This window comes from Pithys albifrons, chromosome 7 (genome assembly GCF_047495875.1).
Source record: "Pithys albifrons albifrons isolate INPA30051 chromosome 7, PitAlb_v1, whole genome shotgun sequence".
NCBI classification, from domain to species: domain Eukaryota; kingdom Metazoa; phylum Chordata; class Aves; order Passeriformes; family Thamnophilidae; genus Pithys; species Pithys albifrons.
The window spans coordinates 37,013,026-37,029,868 of record NC_092464.1 but is presented as its reverse complement, the minus strand read 5'-3'; the positions used below and the strand labels follow the sequence as shown (position 1 = coordinate 37,029,868).

The 16,843-nt window shown below is 38.4% G+C and overlaps 1 protein-coding gene across 6 annotated transcripts in view; it reads left to right on the top strand.

The window, feature by feature from the left end:
- Positions 1-16,843, top strand: part of SATB1 (SATB homeobox 1) — a 92,254-nt gene that overhangs the window by 52,388 nt on the left and 23,023 nt on the right. For all 6 annotated transcript variants that reach the window (XM_071561063.1, XM_071561062.1, XM_071561067.1 and 3 more), the window contains 2 exons: positions 4,539-4,751; positions 12,962-13,117. In XM_071561063.1, coding sequence (XP_071417164.1) covers positions 4,539-4,751; positions 12,962-13,117 — 369 coding nt within the window. The remainder of the gene's footprint in view (positions 1-4,538; positions 4,752-12,961; positions 13,118-16,843) is intronic.

Here is a 16,843-nt window from a genome sequence, read left to right as displayed (position 1 = left end):
AATTGTGTTAGTCACGGTTGTGATTGGAATTGTAACTGGAGTTACAAACTGGCTGTCTCTGTGTACACTTTCAGCCTTAAGGTTTGCTGTTAAACTCAGGTGCGGTTGTATAGAGCTGACCTCTTCACTCCACAAAAGAAAGAGGAGTGCTTTTTGCTACTTTTGCCATGTTTGACTATTGTAATTTTATTTCTTGCCACCAATGACAATGTTTGATCTGAAGGTTTTTGAGTACTTTCCAGTGTTTCTGCTGGATAACTTTTATCTCTCCCCGCTTTCTACTTCACCCACATACTCATTTAAAATATCAACTGCCAAGGACACTTTGTCTTTCATTCATGTATAATGCCTGTTCTCATATGTAAAAATTTCTGTGTATTTAGGACTGTGGTCATGCTAATTCTGGGCAATTGCTATTTCAAAGGAGGATGCTTCGATGCAGTAGATGGTTCCATGTAATTGTAAAGCAAAATCTAAGTTTATACAAACCACCTTCTCAGGGACCTTTTTTTTTCCCTTCCACTTTGTCTTTGGCACACTTTATTTTCCAGTAAAGTGAAAAATGAAGATGGATTATTCAAAATTGATAACAGTAATGGACCATCATGTAATGTTTTATTGAATTTGAGTTCTGTAAATTATGTGGTAGAGAGAAATTTGCCTGCTTAAGTATAACAGAAATTGCCACTGTATTCATATAATTCTTCGTAGTGTAATTTAAGAAAAAGCACACTATCCATATCACTATTGAATAAAAGGTAAAAGGTGCTATTACACTATCATGACAACTCTCCTCTTGCTACTAAAGGACATAGATAAATGTGTCTGCTTATAACTTACTTGGCAGGGATCCAGGCTTGTAGGTGGAGCTTGTGAATAATCTTCCACCTGGACATGGGATAGAAGCACCCTGCAACCTAGAGGGATAACATTCAGGGATAGCATCTGCATATTTTGGGAAGGTTTGGGCAAATTGCATTTTTCTTCTGGGAGCTTTGAAGTTCTATCAGGGTGATAAAATCTATTTGAATCAGTGATTACGTTCAAAGAGGAGACACACAGGGGGCCAGACAGGCAGTCTTTTTGTTCATACTGGCAGACACTTTAATTTATCTCAATTTTTAAAATATTTGTAATGAGCTTTTGAAAGCCCTGATAATATTTATTGAACATTTTTGTGCCGTTACTAATGAATTATACTTGTGATGACATGTAAACTTTCTTTATTTTCAATAAAACCTGGGAACATTTGAAGAAAATACATATCCTGTGTGAAAAGAATGCAAGGGAGGAACAGCGAGGAGGGCTCTGAGCCTAACGGTGTTTGCAATCTCTATGCAAAACGGATTTAGTTTTTATGCAACCTGAGGTACAGTATCAGAAGATGACACCAAGCCTAGTATCTTGGCAAACCAGTTCAAGCCTGGTAAAATGAACAGTAAATCTCTGCCCATCAGCACAGGGCAGGATATGAGAGCTGACATTTTCTTTCTAGGTTTTTTCCCATTGTACATCTTGTCTAACAACTTTTAGCTGAAGGTTTGTGTTCAAAAATTGAAGCAGTAGCAATGAAGTAATATTTGAAGGAGGCAAATTGTATTCTATGACTTTGGTTGCACGTGGTGCTGCATCTTATTTTTCATGTTCTTTCCTCACATATGAACCTTTAGATTGAGAGACCTAGAAGTAAATGTTTCCTTGCCTTTTCTCAGCTCTGTCGTCTGCCCTCCTTGGGGTGGATCTTGATCCTCTTCTCTGCTCCAGGCTCAGGCAAAGAGGCAGCGATAGGTGAAGGAGAGGGGAATGAATACTTAGTGTCATTTCTAATTACCAAGAGGTGTCCTGCAGCAGTGGAGATGCAGAAAAAACCCCAAACCAAAACAAACAAAAACCCCCCTTTTTCTGTATTTATTTCACTGGAGAGGGAAAAGTTATGCAAGAAAAACAGACTTTTCTACCTCTTTTAGCTGCCCACTATGTGGCAAAGGCTTATACAAACAAATATTTTCTATTATAAGCTGAAGTATTTTTCAGGGACATTTCCTGTGGCTGATAGTGGGCCGGCTGTTTGTAAGGAGTCTTCTCTCCTGACAATGATCAGTCCTCTTGAGTTTAGCTTTTCTTGCTGCTTTTTTCCTAGTGAGGTTGTTTTCAGCACAGTAGTAGTCAGAAATCACATGTGTTTAGAACTCTCTAAAAGGAGGTTGTAGCGATGTGGGTGTCTTCTAAGGAGCAATCAACAGGATGAGAGAAAATTATTTCAAGTTGTGGCAGGGGCGGTTTAGATTGGATATGAGGAAAAATTTCTTCTCCAGAAGTGTTGTCCAGCATTGGAACAGGCTGACAGGGAACTGGTAGAATCACCATCCCTGGAGGTATTTAAAAGATGTGTAAATGTGGCACTTAGGAACGTGGTTTAATGGTGGACTTGGCAGTGCAAAGTTAAAGGAGGGAAATTGTGATTTTAAAGGTGCTTTCCAACCTAAATGATTCCATTCTATTCTCTACATCCTGTGCTCTACAGACTGCTTTGCCATGACTCCAGCGGCACAAAATCATTTTTGGTATCCCTTTGAGGGAGGGTTGTGTGACTGTCACTGACAAACAATAGTAACTGTGAGTACATAGAAATAAAAAGAACTGGTAGACACAAATTTAATTTCCATATTTAGTAATAGGAAAATTTATTATTAAAACTAATCATTAAGAAAAAAATTTAAAACTTATACATGACCCAAATGCCACTTTTGTCAGGAAGTCATTACACCTTCTGAGTAGTTTCTGACTGGATACCAGGAAAAAAAGAGTGCTGAAGAAAAGTGGTAAGTTTTTCATCCTTGTCCAAAATATTTTTCATGCTTAGTGCCAGAAAGACTGTTTGGTTTTTGCATCCCATTTCCCTGTTACATGTGCAGGTACAGGCAGGGCCGTGAGACCCACACTGGCCACAGGGTAGTGGTTAGCACCACTGTCCTCATTGCCCAAGACATGGAAGTGCAACAGGCACATGCAAACATGCAGTGGCTTTGCAGCAGCATCTTCATGAGGTGCTGATGCTTATGCCTGAAAGGATAAGAGAGGCGACAGCCTCCACAGGTGCTGTGAGCATGAAACTTTCCTACAAAGATGCATTTTGGTTCTTTCTGGTTTACTCCCTTAGGACTGAGTATATTCAGTTAGGATTGCCTATCTTAATTTTAGCTTTTTTATTGTCTGCTTCCTTCCCTCCATTTACCCCTCCATAATCACAAATAACTTACAGCAGTTCCTTATGGAAATGAAAAATTGGCTGTGTTGTTTCTTTAAATTCATATGCCTGTTCCCTTGTTACAGTGCTAGTAAAAGCCTCCCATACTAAGCCTCACCTTGTCCCAGCAGAGCAACAGCATTTATTCTAAAATAAAGTTCACATCTGCTTTTGCAAAAGTTAGTTTTCTTACCAACATCTTGTTATTTCAAGACAGTAGAGCATTTAGGATGCCCAATATATTTAAAAGGAGAATTTGGCAGGATGGGGGGAGATTCAAGAACCTGCTGACATTAAAGTTGCAGTTGTACTCTCAGGTTCATAAATATTTCATCTTTTAGAATAATTAGGTGTCCCAGACCACCAGGCTTGCTCCATTGCTGTGAGTCAAGATGAAACAATTGTGTAGAAAACCTGGTGTGGTCTGTACAAGCTGCTGATGGCATGCTACCCTCATGCTACCCTCTGGAGCCTGCCCACCTCGGGCTCGCTGCTATCGATGCCTTGCATGCAGTTTCCCCCTCATTTCCCAGTGCCATTGCTGGACTCTGGAAGTGGTCAAATGACAACAATGGTAAATGGACGTAGGAAATGGGACCTGCACAGCAGGTTCTCAAATAGACAATGGACTGGGTGAAAATTAGGGTGGTCCTGATGAGGAAGGGGCAAGGTGTAAGAAAGAGGAACATGAGGACATCCAACTGTGAGTTTCCTCACTTGTTAAACTCCAATATACAACTCTTAGAAAGAAATACTGAGTTACAAAAAATATGGCTCTGAGTCAGTAAAGCAGTTACTTTAGGAACATTTCTAGTTTATCATCTCAGATTAGTTGTGAAATATCACTTCCTTTCAAAGAGCTGTTTAAGTTGCTAGAAATGTGGAAAGCCTTTTTTTTCTTATGTTGGTTATGCATTTTGTCTGTGAAGCCTGAGAACACCCCAGTGTATTTCACTTACTCGTAACATCTTATGATTGTCTGTCGACTGTGAAAGATTTCATGGCAAGTTAAGCCAGTAAAAGGAAGGAGACTTATTAGGCAGATTCAGTTTATGCTGTATGTAAAACAGGTGCTTAATAAAATTAAGGGTACAATTGAGGCTCTCTTCTCTGCTACCTAAAATGCCATTAATATATTCCTATGTGGAGCAAAAAGTGCATTTGCTGCTCTCGTTCTCAGCCCAATGGTAAGAAGAATGAGGACTGATAAGCAGTGGCTTTGCAGAGCACAGTTTTACAGGCACTCACATAGGCTAACTCTTCAGCCTATTTTGTTATTCCCTCCCTACAGGGCTTGCTCTCAGAAATCCTCCGTAAGGAAGAGGATCCCAAGACTGCTTCACAGTCCTTACTGGTAAACCTTCGGGCTATGCAGAACTTCTTGCAGCTGCCAGAAGCAGAACGAGATCGAATTTACCAGGACGAAAGGGAAAGGAGCTTGAACGCAGCCTCCGCGATGGGCCCCACACCTCTCATAAGCACACCACCCAGCCGGCCCCCACAAGTAAATTACTCTCTCTGTCGTTTGAGATTTGCTCGTTGTGTTTTCACACTGTCCTGCAGGGTGATGCCTTTCTTATAAAGGAGAAAGCTTTTGCTGTTGCATTGTTTTAAACACTCATAGAATAATTATTTGCAGTGTATTCCACAAATTAAATTTAAGACATATAATGGATGATAATAGCAGTTAATTTCTACCTGTTTTCAACTTTTAAGATAAATTCTCTCCATTACGACCCCTATGGGATTGGTTTTTTCATTTTACTGGGATAAGGGCTTTGTTGGGCCTGAAAGATGGTGGCTTTTAGCTGTCGTCTTTTCCTACATTTCTCAGGCTCCTAATGTTAGATGTCCATATAGGGATTTGAAAGGATTTGGACCACTAAATGGAGAGGGAGTGAAAACAGAAGTATGAGTACATTGCAGTGCCTTAAAAATTATTTTCCAGAAAGCAAACAGGTAAAATGGAAGTGATGTGGGAAAGAAGACTCCATCCCAAAATGCTGAACAGGCTTTCACCAGACTGAGTTACTGACAACTGTGTAACATACCAGACTTCCTGTATCACTCACTTCAAAAGATTTGGATATGTTCATTAAAGCTTCATTTAGTATTTATTCAAATGAAACTTCCATTGATTTGTGTAAATTCTATTTGATTTAATTCTCCAGAAATTACAATGTTTGGTAGAATGAGACCCAGAAGTTGAGTGGTATAGTCCTTGTGTCTATGGAGGAAACTGATGCTTGTTTTAAGGTACAAGATAAATACATTAGTGAGCCATAGGAATGCACAGGATTGCCACAAAGAAGAAATGTGGTTGTGAGCAAAACACTCCAAAAACTGTATCTTTTCAAAAATATTCTGCATTGTGGTGGCTCAAGTATGTACTCATGCAAGTTAAAAACAAACTGATCTGCAGATATGTGGGAATCATGCTGTATACACAGTACAGATTTCCTATACAAAGCAAGGCTTTGGGATTGTGGGAATTTTGCGATGGTTGAGTACATAAACAGCAGGTTTTCCTTAACCAGTCATAGGCTTGTGACTATGACTATGTTCCATGCCTATTCTGAATGCTCGAAACTCCTCAAGATTATTTTTCTAATTTTCTCGAAGCTAATGGATACTAAGGACCACACTAAAGTAATGGATAACAAAATTGTAGAAGGGAGGACAGAAGATCACCTTGACTTGCTGCAGTACTTTTCACAAGAAGAGTAAAAAATTTTAGAGGAAAGAACAGACTGTGCTAATGGTGTAGTTTTGTTATCATTAACTGAGTTTAGTCTGTAAAACCCACTATATATTCTTCAAGATTAACAAGAATCTATTTACATAGTAATGCTTTAGTGGGAAATAGTGAAGTAGAGATAACTGTGTTTAACATAACATTTGAGTTTGTTTTAATATCTGTACCTGCTCCCACAGCCCAGGTAATTCAGAGCAAAAGGCTAACCCTCCTTCTTAACTTATCTCTTTCTGCCAAGGTAATGTCTCACTCTGTCTCAAGTGGTCTTGGGCAATTTCACAGCTAAAGAACAGAGTTAATTACAGGACCTTCCAGAAGGATGTCAAGTCAGAGGTAGTTCTTGTATTGGTTTTAATTCACACTTTAAACTGTATAAATCCCTTGCAGCCAGAAAGAAAGTGTGACTTAGGGGTTTTCTTAACTGACAAAACATGCTGTAAGTCCAAGTTTGGGGGGTGGGGGTGGCTATCTGTCTCTACTGTGTTCTGGTTCATAATTGCATTTCATTTTTTTAGTGTGAGTCAGGAGTATAGTTAAACTCATTGTGACAGTTCAAAGTGGAAACAGCATACGTTTTTCTTTTAATCCTTTTCAAGTGGAAAACAAGTTAACAAGGCAACCTTATAGACTAATACTTGAGGTCTAGAGAACAAAGCACTTATTTTACCAGTTGTTATACTGTTCTCTGGACTGAGAATGTAGAAAGCTCTGAGCTGAGATTCTCTATGACCTTCTAACAATGTTTCCAGAATTACCCACCTATAAAAATCTGAAGCACTTCTCACCTTCTGCTAAGTGTTCACAGTCCTAAGTTTGAAAATTGAAATATCTGTATTCCTAGCATAAGTAAGTACAATACTTAGTGCTAGAAATGGTAATGAAATAATCCTAGTTGTAACACTGGCAAGTATGACTTTATAAATCACAACAGAAATAAATTACCGTCAGGGTACTGCAAAATTATTAATGCAAACTACTACTCTGATACCTCCTACAAAATGTCCACAGTTTATTGAATATTTGATACTAAAGAAATAAAACTACTACCATCCTTACTACTAAATTTATTACAAGCAATTATTCAAAGTTCACTATGCAGGAATACAGCATAATATTTTTCCAGCTTGGTTGTGAGCTTCTTGGATAACCATTGAAAGAGAAAACAGAGCATTTATCCTGACAACAGAATTTATGCAAGAGCCAACATATTTAATATTAAATCTTTAGACCACTGTAACATTTGAAACAATTAAACTATGAAACCATAAAAAATGGGAGATAATATGCCACACATGAAGGTTTATTTTGCAATTGCAAGTTATCAGTTTCGGAAGGATGTGAAAATAAACATCCTGAAAAGGATCTACTTTGCATTTTTGTGTTGCCAACTGGTGGCCAGACAGTAGAGCAGACTTAACCATTTAGCAACTGAGCTTTTTCTGTGTAAATTTTGCATGCTGTTGTATGCAAAAAGAGAAAGCGTGACCTTGGAGGTCTGATTGGATAGTAGGAATTCACCAAGCATAAACCCTAGTGCCTGAGTTAGAAGGAACTGCGTTGAATTTATCTCATTTTTACAGTATTCTTACTAGTTGCTACTTGAGCTAATGTATCTGGATTGTTTCCAAATTTTTTTTTAAATCCTTTAAGAAGGTTTTTGTCCCCCTTCTCCCTTTCTCTCTGACTTAAACAAAATGCAAAATCTTTTTTTTTTAATTGAAATCATTAGCCTCTAATGCATGAGCTTTTGGGATGCGTGTATAGCCCTCTAAGCTGGTCAAGTTGTAAAAGTCTGCTACTATCTTCCTCACTGGAGGACTGAGCGCAAGGAGACGGTGTACACCAGAATTGGACATTGTTCGTCTTGCCACCCTGGGAGCAGAAGCCTGTCTGTCAGGCTCTTTCCTGGGGCACTGGAGTTTATAAGTATTAGCATCTCCATCAGGTAGGTACTGCATGGAGACATAGTTTAACCTCTCCTAGAAAGAAGGAAAAAGGTCCTTTCATGTTTTACTTCTATTAATTTTCCCCCCACTCTTCAGCACCTTTGTCTTGCAGATACCCCCATGGAGGTCCTTTTGGAGTATTCCTAAATCAAGTTCAGAGGATTAATCTATTGCATGTTATGTAGGAATGAGAGGATCTGGGGATACTTTAGAGGATGCTGAGTTGCTAGGGATGGCCTTTTTGTCTCATCAGGGCAGTTTGGAATGTGGGGAGGAAGACGACTTCCTCCACCTTAGTACATATCGTGGGGGAGGATGGAGTCAGGTGGCCAAGTTACAAATTTTCTTCTCCAGAATATTCTGCTTAAGGCTTTTTAGCTATCTTGCACTTACGAACACTTCCTTCTCAGGACAAATTATTTCAGCAGAACTGAGGAAGAAATCCTTGCCACCCATATTCCACAAATAAAATTCATGTTAACTGTTGGGGCCATCATCCTGTGTAAAAACAGAGTACCTGTAACATCAAGAGCAGAATATAATTTTAACAAGACAATGTTTTGAGAAGTATACACAAGTCTTACATGAGTCATGGTTCTGGGTACTCATTGATAAAAAACTTCACCTCATAAATATAACCCTATCTTCCCTCTGACTGCAGATAAATTACAGTTCCTCCAGTTAATGCTATTTGAACTTGGGTCTCAGAGATAGGATGTCACTCTTGAAAGACTGGTCTTGAGGAGGACACTGTTTTGAAGTGTTTGAGGACCAATGAACTTCCAGTGCAAGGAACTCTTGGATCAGCTTTCATGAAACTTGATGCTGGAGTCCTGGTGTTTAAACACATACACATGCCATATGTCACCACCAGCAAAATTTTTATTTTTAATTCAGATAAATTTGAGATTTAGGTTGATGGTCTTTATGCCTAGTTGCCTTTTAACGAAAGTAAAAATGAAGAAAATGATAAATACAACCCTCTTCTCCCACCCCCACAAAAACCACCATGGAGGAGAGTTAATGGAAACCCTGACACTTAACTATAACTGCACTTCCAGGCGCCACTGTAATAATGCAGTAGTAAACCTTGTCCTGATAAAAGCTGTTCTGAAAGCAACAGCATTTATTGTACCTCCTTTGCTATTTGCAGAGCAGAACTGAAAAGTAGTTTGTTTTGCCTGGAATGAACTACTTTATGAATTTTAATGTACGATGTAATATTAAAAGCTAAACCAGGATTAAAGAAGATTTTTGTTCCCAAGCTAAAACAGTACTTATGAGGAGTGTGTTATATAAGAATTTTTTGTTTGAGTTTCAATGGGGAAGGAATGATCTTCCATATTGGTGAAAATCTTTTCATATTGATTATTCCTTCTGCAAAAACTGTCCTTTTTTGGGGTGAGGAGGGTGGAGGGGGAATGAATTAATCCAGAACTTCTTATTACTATAGTCAGTCTTATTTGATGAGAAGATATATCTGGGCAGTCCAGGAGAGGATGGTTGTGTTATTCAAGTATTTTTAGAAGACTAGATTGATTGGTGATAGGAAGATGGCCAAATGAATTTTTGATTCTCAGTGTGTTACAGTTGTAAAATAATGCTTCCCTGTTCAGTAAGTGTTTTCAAAATTTGGTTACTGTAAAAAAATAAATAAATTAGCTGATCTCTGGTTTCTTTCCTACCAGAAAATGTCTCTGTAAGTGTGGGTGGTGTGGGAGATTGCGCTTAAGAGTGGATGAGATGAGAGAGTATGTTTTGTTTTGTTTTTCTCTCGAAAATGAATACTTTTTCCACCTCCTCTCCCAAGTCCTGAAGTGGCACCATTGAGGGCTTTTTTGTTTTCTGTTGAGTTTTTTTGAGGAGGAGGCTGTTTTATCAACCCAGCTTCAAACAGCCTCTGTCTTGAACTCAATTCTACATTCAACACAACAGCCTGGATGCTTGCTTATGTATAAATTATGAAACAGTTTTATGTATGGATATTCTCCAAGAGGTTAATTAGCATTATGGCATGGAATTCATCAGACCAGAGAAGACCAATAGTCCATCTAGTCCAGCCAGAGTCTATACCTGATCTTTGAAGAGCTATTATTAAGAGGCATGGGAAGAATTTTTATACTTGGCCAGTGATGTAGATTGGAGAGGAAGAGGGTATGGCTGTGAACCACAACTCTTGATAATCCCCAAGCCCATAATTTTATAACTTTAAGACTTTTATTCTCCTGAAGATCTTTGGGTTAATATGACTTTTTGATGCAGATATTAGTGTTTCCTGAATTCAGTTAGTGTTTCCTAATTAAACATCAGTGCAAGACAATAGGAGTTTAACTTCTGTGACATATTAGATGCTGTTGAATTCATTGTACCTGTATAAAGATAGATGTGATTTGTGAACCAAACTGAGGATTTTCAGTAATTCCCCTGGGTTAAATGCATATTAAATTGGACATTAAAAAATGTGGACCAAGATGCATAGTTTAAATTATGTCTCCAGCTTGGTGTGTGATGTTTTTTGATGATCTGGGTGTTCATAGCTCAGTTAAGTAGTCTATGAAGTACTACTACAATGTAAAGCTGTCTTTTGAAGCTGAGTAGCAATCAAAAAGGTAATGTACGTACAGAAGAGAGTTGTTTTGATCAGGATCACAAGAGCGAAGTGTTTCCTTCCCAAAAGGCTTGTGTATGCTAGCTGAATACTTTTGTCTTATCTTCCCATTGGGTCATTCAATGACTAGTTACAAGTTAAAAATATTTTTGGGGAAAGGACTGAAATTTGCCCAAGTTTAAACCCAAGGTACAAGGCAGCATGTTGACAAAGTTATCTCTTTTTTTTATTCTCTAATTTAGCTTAGCCTGATATTCACAGGCACACAGAGAAGGCTGTTTCCAGTCGTTTTTAACATCCCCATTGCTTGTCAGTTATCATTTGGCAAGTTGTTCTCATTTAAAGGTTAAAAAATTGCCACTGATTTTGTATCTTTAAATGATTTCACTGTATGATGCTCAGGAGATGCACCTGCTCTTGCAGCCGCATACTGATTTGCCCAGTATGAGGCATGCCTTTTCCTGCTCTCCGGTGGGAAGGAGAGAGTTTCATGGTCCTGCTCCTCACACTGTCCACTGCCAGGTGCCTCAAATGTTTCTGAGCAGCTGTTGGCCCAGGCTTGGCCATCCTCTGCTGCACTGTCGCTGGTAAAATGTCACAGTGCAGAATGGCTGCAAAGTGACAGTTGTTCTCAGATGAAAGCAAATCACATGATTAATGTGTATGCCACATTATGGGATTTTTCTTAATTTCCCTTTTTATTTAGGACCCCTTGTTTTCAGACACCAGAAAGTGCTAATGCCTGCCAAAATGAAGGCAAGGGGAAATGCTGGTGGACACGTTGTTCTTACTGGAGTTTTGTCCCTTGCAGTTAATGTGTTAGCACAGCTCCTGAAAAGCCTGATAGACTAATCAGGCTCAGAAAAGTGGCTTGCATTCCCAGTTTCTGGGCTAGATTATTTTATCTTAAAAGCACTATGGAGGGATAGCTATCACAAATTGAGCATGGCATTTCTAGGTAAAAATGGGCTGCTGATTTGCCTGAGTACATCTCTCAACCAAACCCTTTGACTCTTGTATTGTGAGACCTGTGACATATGAAAGCTCAAAGAGAGTGAAATTAGAAGATAAATTATCATGTTGTCATGATTTCCCTTGAACCTCAAGGGACTTTAGAGCACAGGAAGATGCTGACTTGCACTGGATCAAACTGATAGTGAAAGTGTGGGTTTAGACACTTAAGAGTAGGCTGAAAGTACCTGGCACTTCTGGAAGCATCAGTCTCTGTCCATTAAATTTAGAGTCAGGCTAAATGACTATCTTAAACTATGTGTAACTTCTGAATAACTAAATTCATTCAGCTCTCAACATCCTCAGTATGAATCAGTAGGTTTGAATTGAAATCTAAAGGTTTGATTTTGCATCATCACCTTGTGGGTTCTCGGCAGAAATCCAGTCTTTCATTTGGTCCACTTTAGGATTAGTGGTCCATTAGGTCCACTAATCCTGGGCAAGCATTGCAAGAGTAACAGCTAAAGACAGACATTATCCTTAACTACTGAGAATATTGTAGGATAAGCTGAGTACCTGCTGATTTTTTGTACCTCTCAACTGATATTGCAGAAACTGCACTCTAACCTTGGTGGGATGATGCTTGGTGTTGCAACATCACTTCCATTATTTCCAAAGGATGAAGGAAAGGATAGTCTCCTGCACATCATGTCACTACTGATGTTTTTTTGTTGTTGTTTTTCCTTAAGGCTGCAGATGCAGCATAGAAGTGGTACCGTAATAGTTGTCTTGTTTACATGTTTGGTGTTTATTTAACCTGAACTGCAAGAAGAATAAATATTTGATATATGTAAGTGAAATACAATGAGAATCAATAGTTTTAAGAAAGTCTTATCTTGATTTCATGAAAGACTGGTTAAAGTATGCATTATTCTAAATTATCTCTTTCTTAAAAACAGCTTAAGAATTAAACTGATAAGATATATTTTTAAAAGTGCAATCTAAAGCCCCAGCTTTTCAACATTATCACGCATTTGAGTGTACTAGATATACGACATGAATCAAGATATATCTCTCAGGTTTCTATTTCATTAGAGATTCTTTTATGTTGCACTTAGAATTTTTATTTTATTTGTGCGGGGCAAAGAAATCATGCAAGGATTCACAGGTCCCTCTAAAACTGTTTGACAGGTTCCCACCCAATGTGTTTTATGGCATTGAAATTTGCAGTGGTCAGTTAATGATAGTTCATATTTCACATACACTCATCTGTTAAAATGTGCTGAATTTTCTTGTTTCCCAGTTGCTTGAACATATAATTTTAAGTCTCCAAAAAGCTGAAAGAGTATCAGAGAAAGATTGAGTAAGAGGAGTAACATGCTGAGGGAATTACCTGGGGAGGGACAGAGAGGAAAATAACTTTTTTGTAATGAAAAATGTCTCATATTTTCTAGGTCAAAACTGCTACTATTGCGACAGAGAGGAATGGAAAACCAGAAAACAATTCCATGAACATTAATGCTTCCATTTATGATGAGATTCAGCAGGAAATGAAGAGAGCTAAAGTGTCTCAAGCCCTGTTTGCAAAGGTTGCGGCAACGAAAAGCCAGGTAAAGCTCCCTGGATGCAAAGACCTCTGTGTCCTGTGTGATTATTTCCCCTGCCCCAGTTTTGATCTTCTTCTGTCTGAGTTAAAATGAGTGGCTGGATCAGATGTATCAGTCTGGTACTGCAATTTGGAGCTCCTTGCTGAGTCCAGAGGTAACCTCTGGTTCTCCTGGACCAGGCAGGTTGAGAAGCGGCTTCCTGAGATGTCTCACTCCCTTTTCCCCACCAGCCAGACACCTTTACTGTGTGCCTGTGGATCCGGGTGCAGCTCAAAAGGCATCAGGTTGATGGCTTCTCAGCTGGTATGAATGTGGCAAAAGCTGTGGGCAAGGTCTGTGTATTGCTGCCAAATGCATCTCAAGGTTTGGGTATTTTGCAATTACATGTGCTGCAATGAGGAGCATTGGGGTTCTGCTTTTTTGCGAAAATATTTAGTCAGACTCACTGGTGAAGCTGTGCATGGGAGCTGGACAACACTGTCCATGTCAAAACCAAACGAAAACAAAACAAAAAACCCCAATAAATTACAAGTTATATCTGAGAAAGCATGCATGGTCTTTGTGGAAATATGATATCACTTGGCTACTACCTGTGTGCATACATTTATATTCCACATTCAGTTTTAAGCCTTTCTTGTGTGGTTTCCTATTCTCTTTTCTTCAGCTGAAGTATTTCTGTTAGGTTTAGTGGAAAGAGGGAAATCAGCAAGCACTTTTTGGGTGTGATTATCTTAAGTGACATGTCTTGTGAGAAAGATCACTGAAGTATATAAAAGGATTGATTTAAGTGAGAATGTACTTAAGAAGTAAAGGAAAAACATATAGAAAAATGGGAAAGACTAGAACTGTGTTTATACCCAAAGGTGAAAGAAATTACAAGGGCACCAGTGGTTGCAATGTTGAATTTTCACATTAGATTAAATGTTAAGTCCACTTAATCACTGCTTCTTTAATTTTCTAAAATTGCTTCATAGAAAAATTCAGCATGTTCCAGGGAAAGCTGATGATGCTCAGTTAGAGCAATATTTCTTAGGCCATCAGCATTTTAATGTTGGTTTTCTTTTTAACAAGTCTTTAACTTTGGACTTCTGCATTGTTCACACTTTGGACTTCATAATACAGAAAGGATGTTGTCTCTTAAGTTATATGATGTAAGGAGCATTTAAAGGGATATTTTGAAAATGTTATATCAAAATGATTAAACTCAAGCTGTGGACTGTAAAAATTATAGCTTTATAGGCCACATGCCTGCTTACCCTTCAATCACTGTCAAAGTCATAATTTCAACAATAATATGTTTCTTTTATTGTAGGATTCTAAACACCAAGTGCTGTTTAAATATTAAACTGAATTGTTTATGTTAGTGCTGTACTCAGTGTGTCATACATAAGGCCACTATAATCTCCCATGGAATGTAAAAATTCTGTCATGAATCATGGCTTGTATATCAGAAATTACTGTAATTTTGATTGGAAATTACAGAGCTCTTGAAATGTTTCTAATTATGATAGAATGTTGCAGCAACTTCCAACCTGTGTGCTCCTCAGATGTCTTTATTTACATGTCAAGATTTGGAGTTAGAGAACTGTCCGTTTCTACACTTTCCTCTTTACACTGCAGTTTTCTGCAAAGCTGTGTGAAGCCAGTCTATCCACCCATGTAATTGTGTTCTGATCTGATTTGTGTGATAGTATAATTATTTAAGTGCAAAGCCTTAACATTTCTAGGTGGGACAGCTCTTCTAACACTGACTTTAAAAGGGACAGGTAATCAAAGTGAAGGCCAAAAGCTTCCAGAGGGTGCAGTGCATGTTTATTTGAGCAATGGTATAAAATTTAGGTCCTTGTACAAACTTTGCTTCGAAGTATAGAAAACAACACAAACATGTAGTTCTTTTCCCTTCTAGTCTGGTGATTATACTCATATTCCCAGAGGTTATTTTTCTTCCCAGTTTCAGCAGTGCAATGTTAATTTATGTGTCAAACAAACTTTCAGGTCTGTAGTTAGACAAAGTGTCATTTGTAGTAGAAAGCTGCTCTGCAGAAGTAACCTCCTAGGTAAACTGGATGTGTTGAGTCTTCTCTAACTAACTGACTACTAGTCATCCAAGTAATAAGTTTTAAATATGTAGCAGCGGCACATATATTAAAAGAGGTACCTGTACTGTAAAAAATTCTGCATTGGAGCTTGTCAGTGGTACAGATGAATATTTCTTGGGACAAAAAAAGTCTCCCTTGCATGAAAAAAGAGGCTTGTCCAAACATATTCTCTAAGAGAACATCTCTTGAGAGAGATCTGTTGCTGATATTTTTCCCATTTGGTGATATTAGTTCCCTGCTCAGAAACGGAAATCCTGGGATAATCACTTCAGGTTACAGTGAAGAGTCTGAAGGACACATATTAGAAAATGATGATCATTAGAAAATGATTGGTTAACAGTTTTGTGTTATAAAATCACTAAAATTGAAGACTGCCAGGTTTGTCTTAATTGGAGATAAAAACTTGGCTAACTCCTGAGTGCATTCTGGATTTATGGCATAAAACACTACGTGACTTAAATCAGCTCTGTGAGTGGACAAAGGTAGTTGTTTGCTGGAGGGCTTCTTTTTTTTTTTTTTTTAAGGAAATTATTTGGGTCAACATTAGATTGGATGTCTAAGCAATCTGCAAGGTGGCTGGGCTTGCCTGAGCCAGGAGACTGCAGTTGTTCTGCTGACTAGAGCACTTTGTACAGAATTGCTATTAAATGATGCGCTACAGGAGTTTCTATTTGGGTAGCGCCAAGGTAAAAAAAGAGCATCTTCCCTTGTACTGTGTTAGTGCCTTTGACAAAAGTGGAACTGGAAATCCTAGGATAATTACTTCCAGTTATAGTGAAAAGTCCGCAGGACACTTAGCAGAAAATAATGTGCTGGTTAACAGTTTTAGTTTGCAATCCTGAATGATGAAGGATCGTGTGTGGACCTGATGCTCAACAAACCAGCTGGCTGCTGGGGCCCGGTGTGGCAGAGATCATGGCACAGGGCAAGGTGTGGCAGAGATCATGGCACAGAGCAAGGACAGGATGAGGGATCAGGTGGAGGTTTCAGGGGTGTTAGTGAGTTCATGCTCCGGCTTAGGTGAGTGATGATTTGCATACTTGTAGTTTCACAGTGCACTTTGCTCGCAGCTTGTTGGTTTTCTTAAGGAAAAGGGCTATCTGGTACATGGGTTTGGGGACTTAGCTCTAGGACATGGCTTCAAATGTTAACTTCTTTTCCCATATAGAAATGTATACATTCTGTGGTTTTTTAAAGTTTTTTTCGTTTTTAGGGATTGATGCATTGTACAGAATAAATTCAAATTCTGTTAAATTCAAAATATACTCTGTAAAAGTTAAGATGGCTATACTGAGGAGCTAAGAAAGATACTATAATTTGAATTCCTGGAATACATCATATCTTTGAGGAGTTTTAGAACTGTAATTGGCCAAGCACCTAATATCAGTGTTTAAAATCTTACATTTTTATTGTAAGTCGTCTAATAGGTCTGCTTATTTTTTTTAGATGATACTGAAAAGAGAGCTTTGGAAAAATGCATGCAAAAGGAAGACAGAAAGATTTACCAAGTACTTTGTCTCTACTCCTAGGTTGTTGTTTTTTAGTGGTAAAATGGCAGTGCTAACAGTGGTATTTACTAAAATTCAATCAGCACACCTGAATAGCCTAAATGAAAAGAATCCACACATAT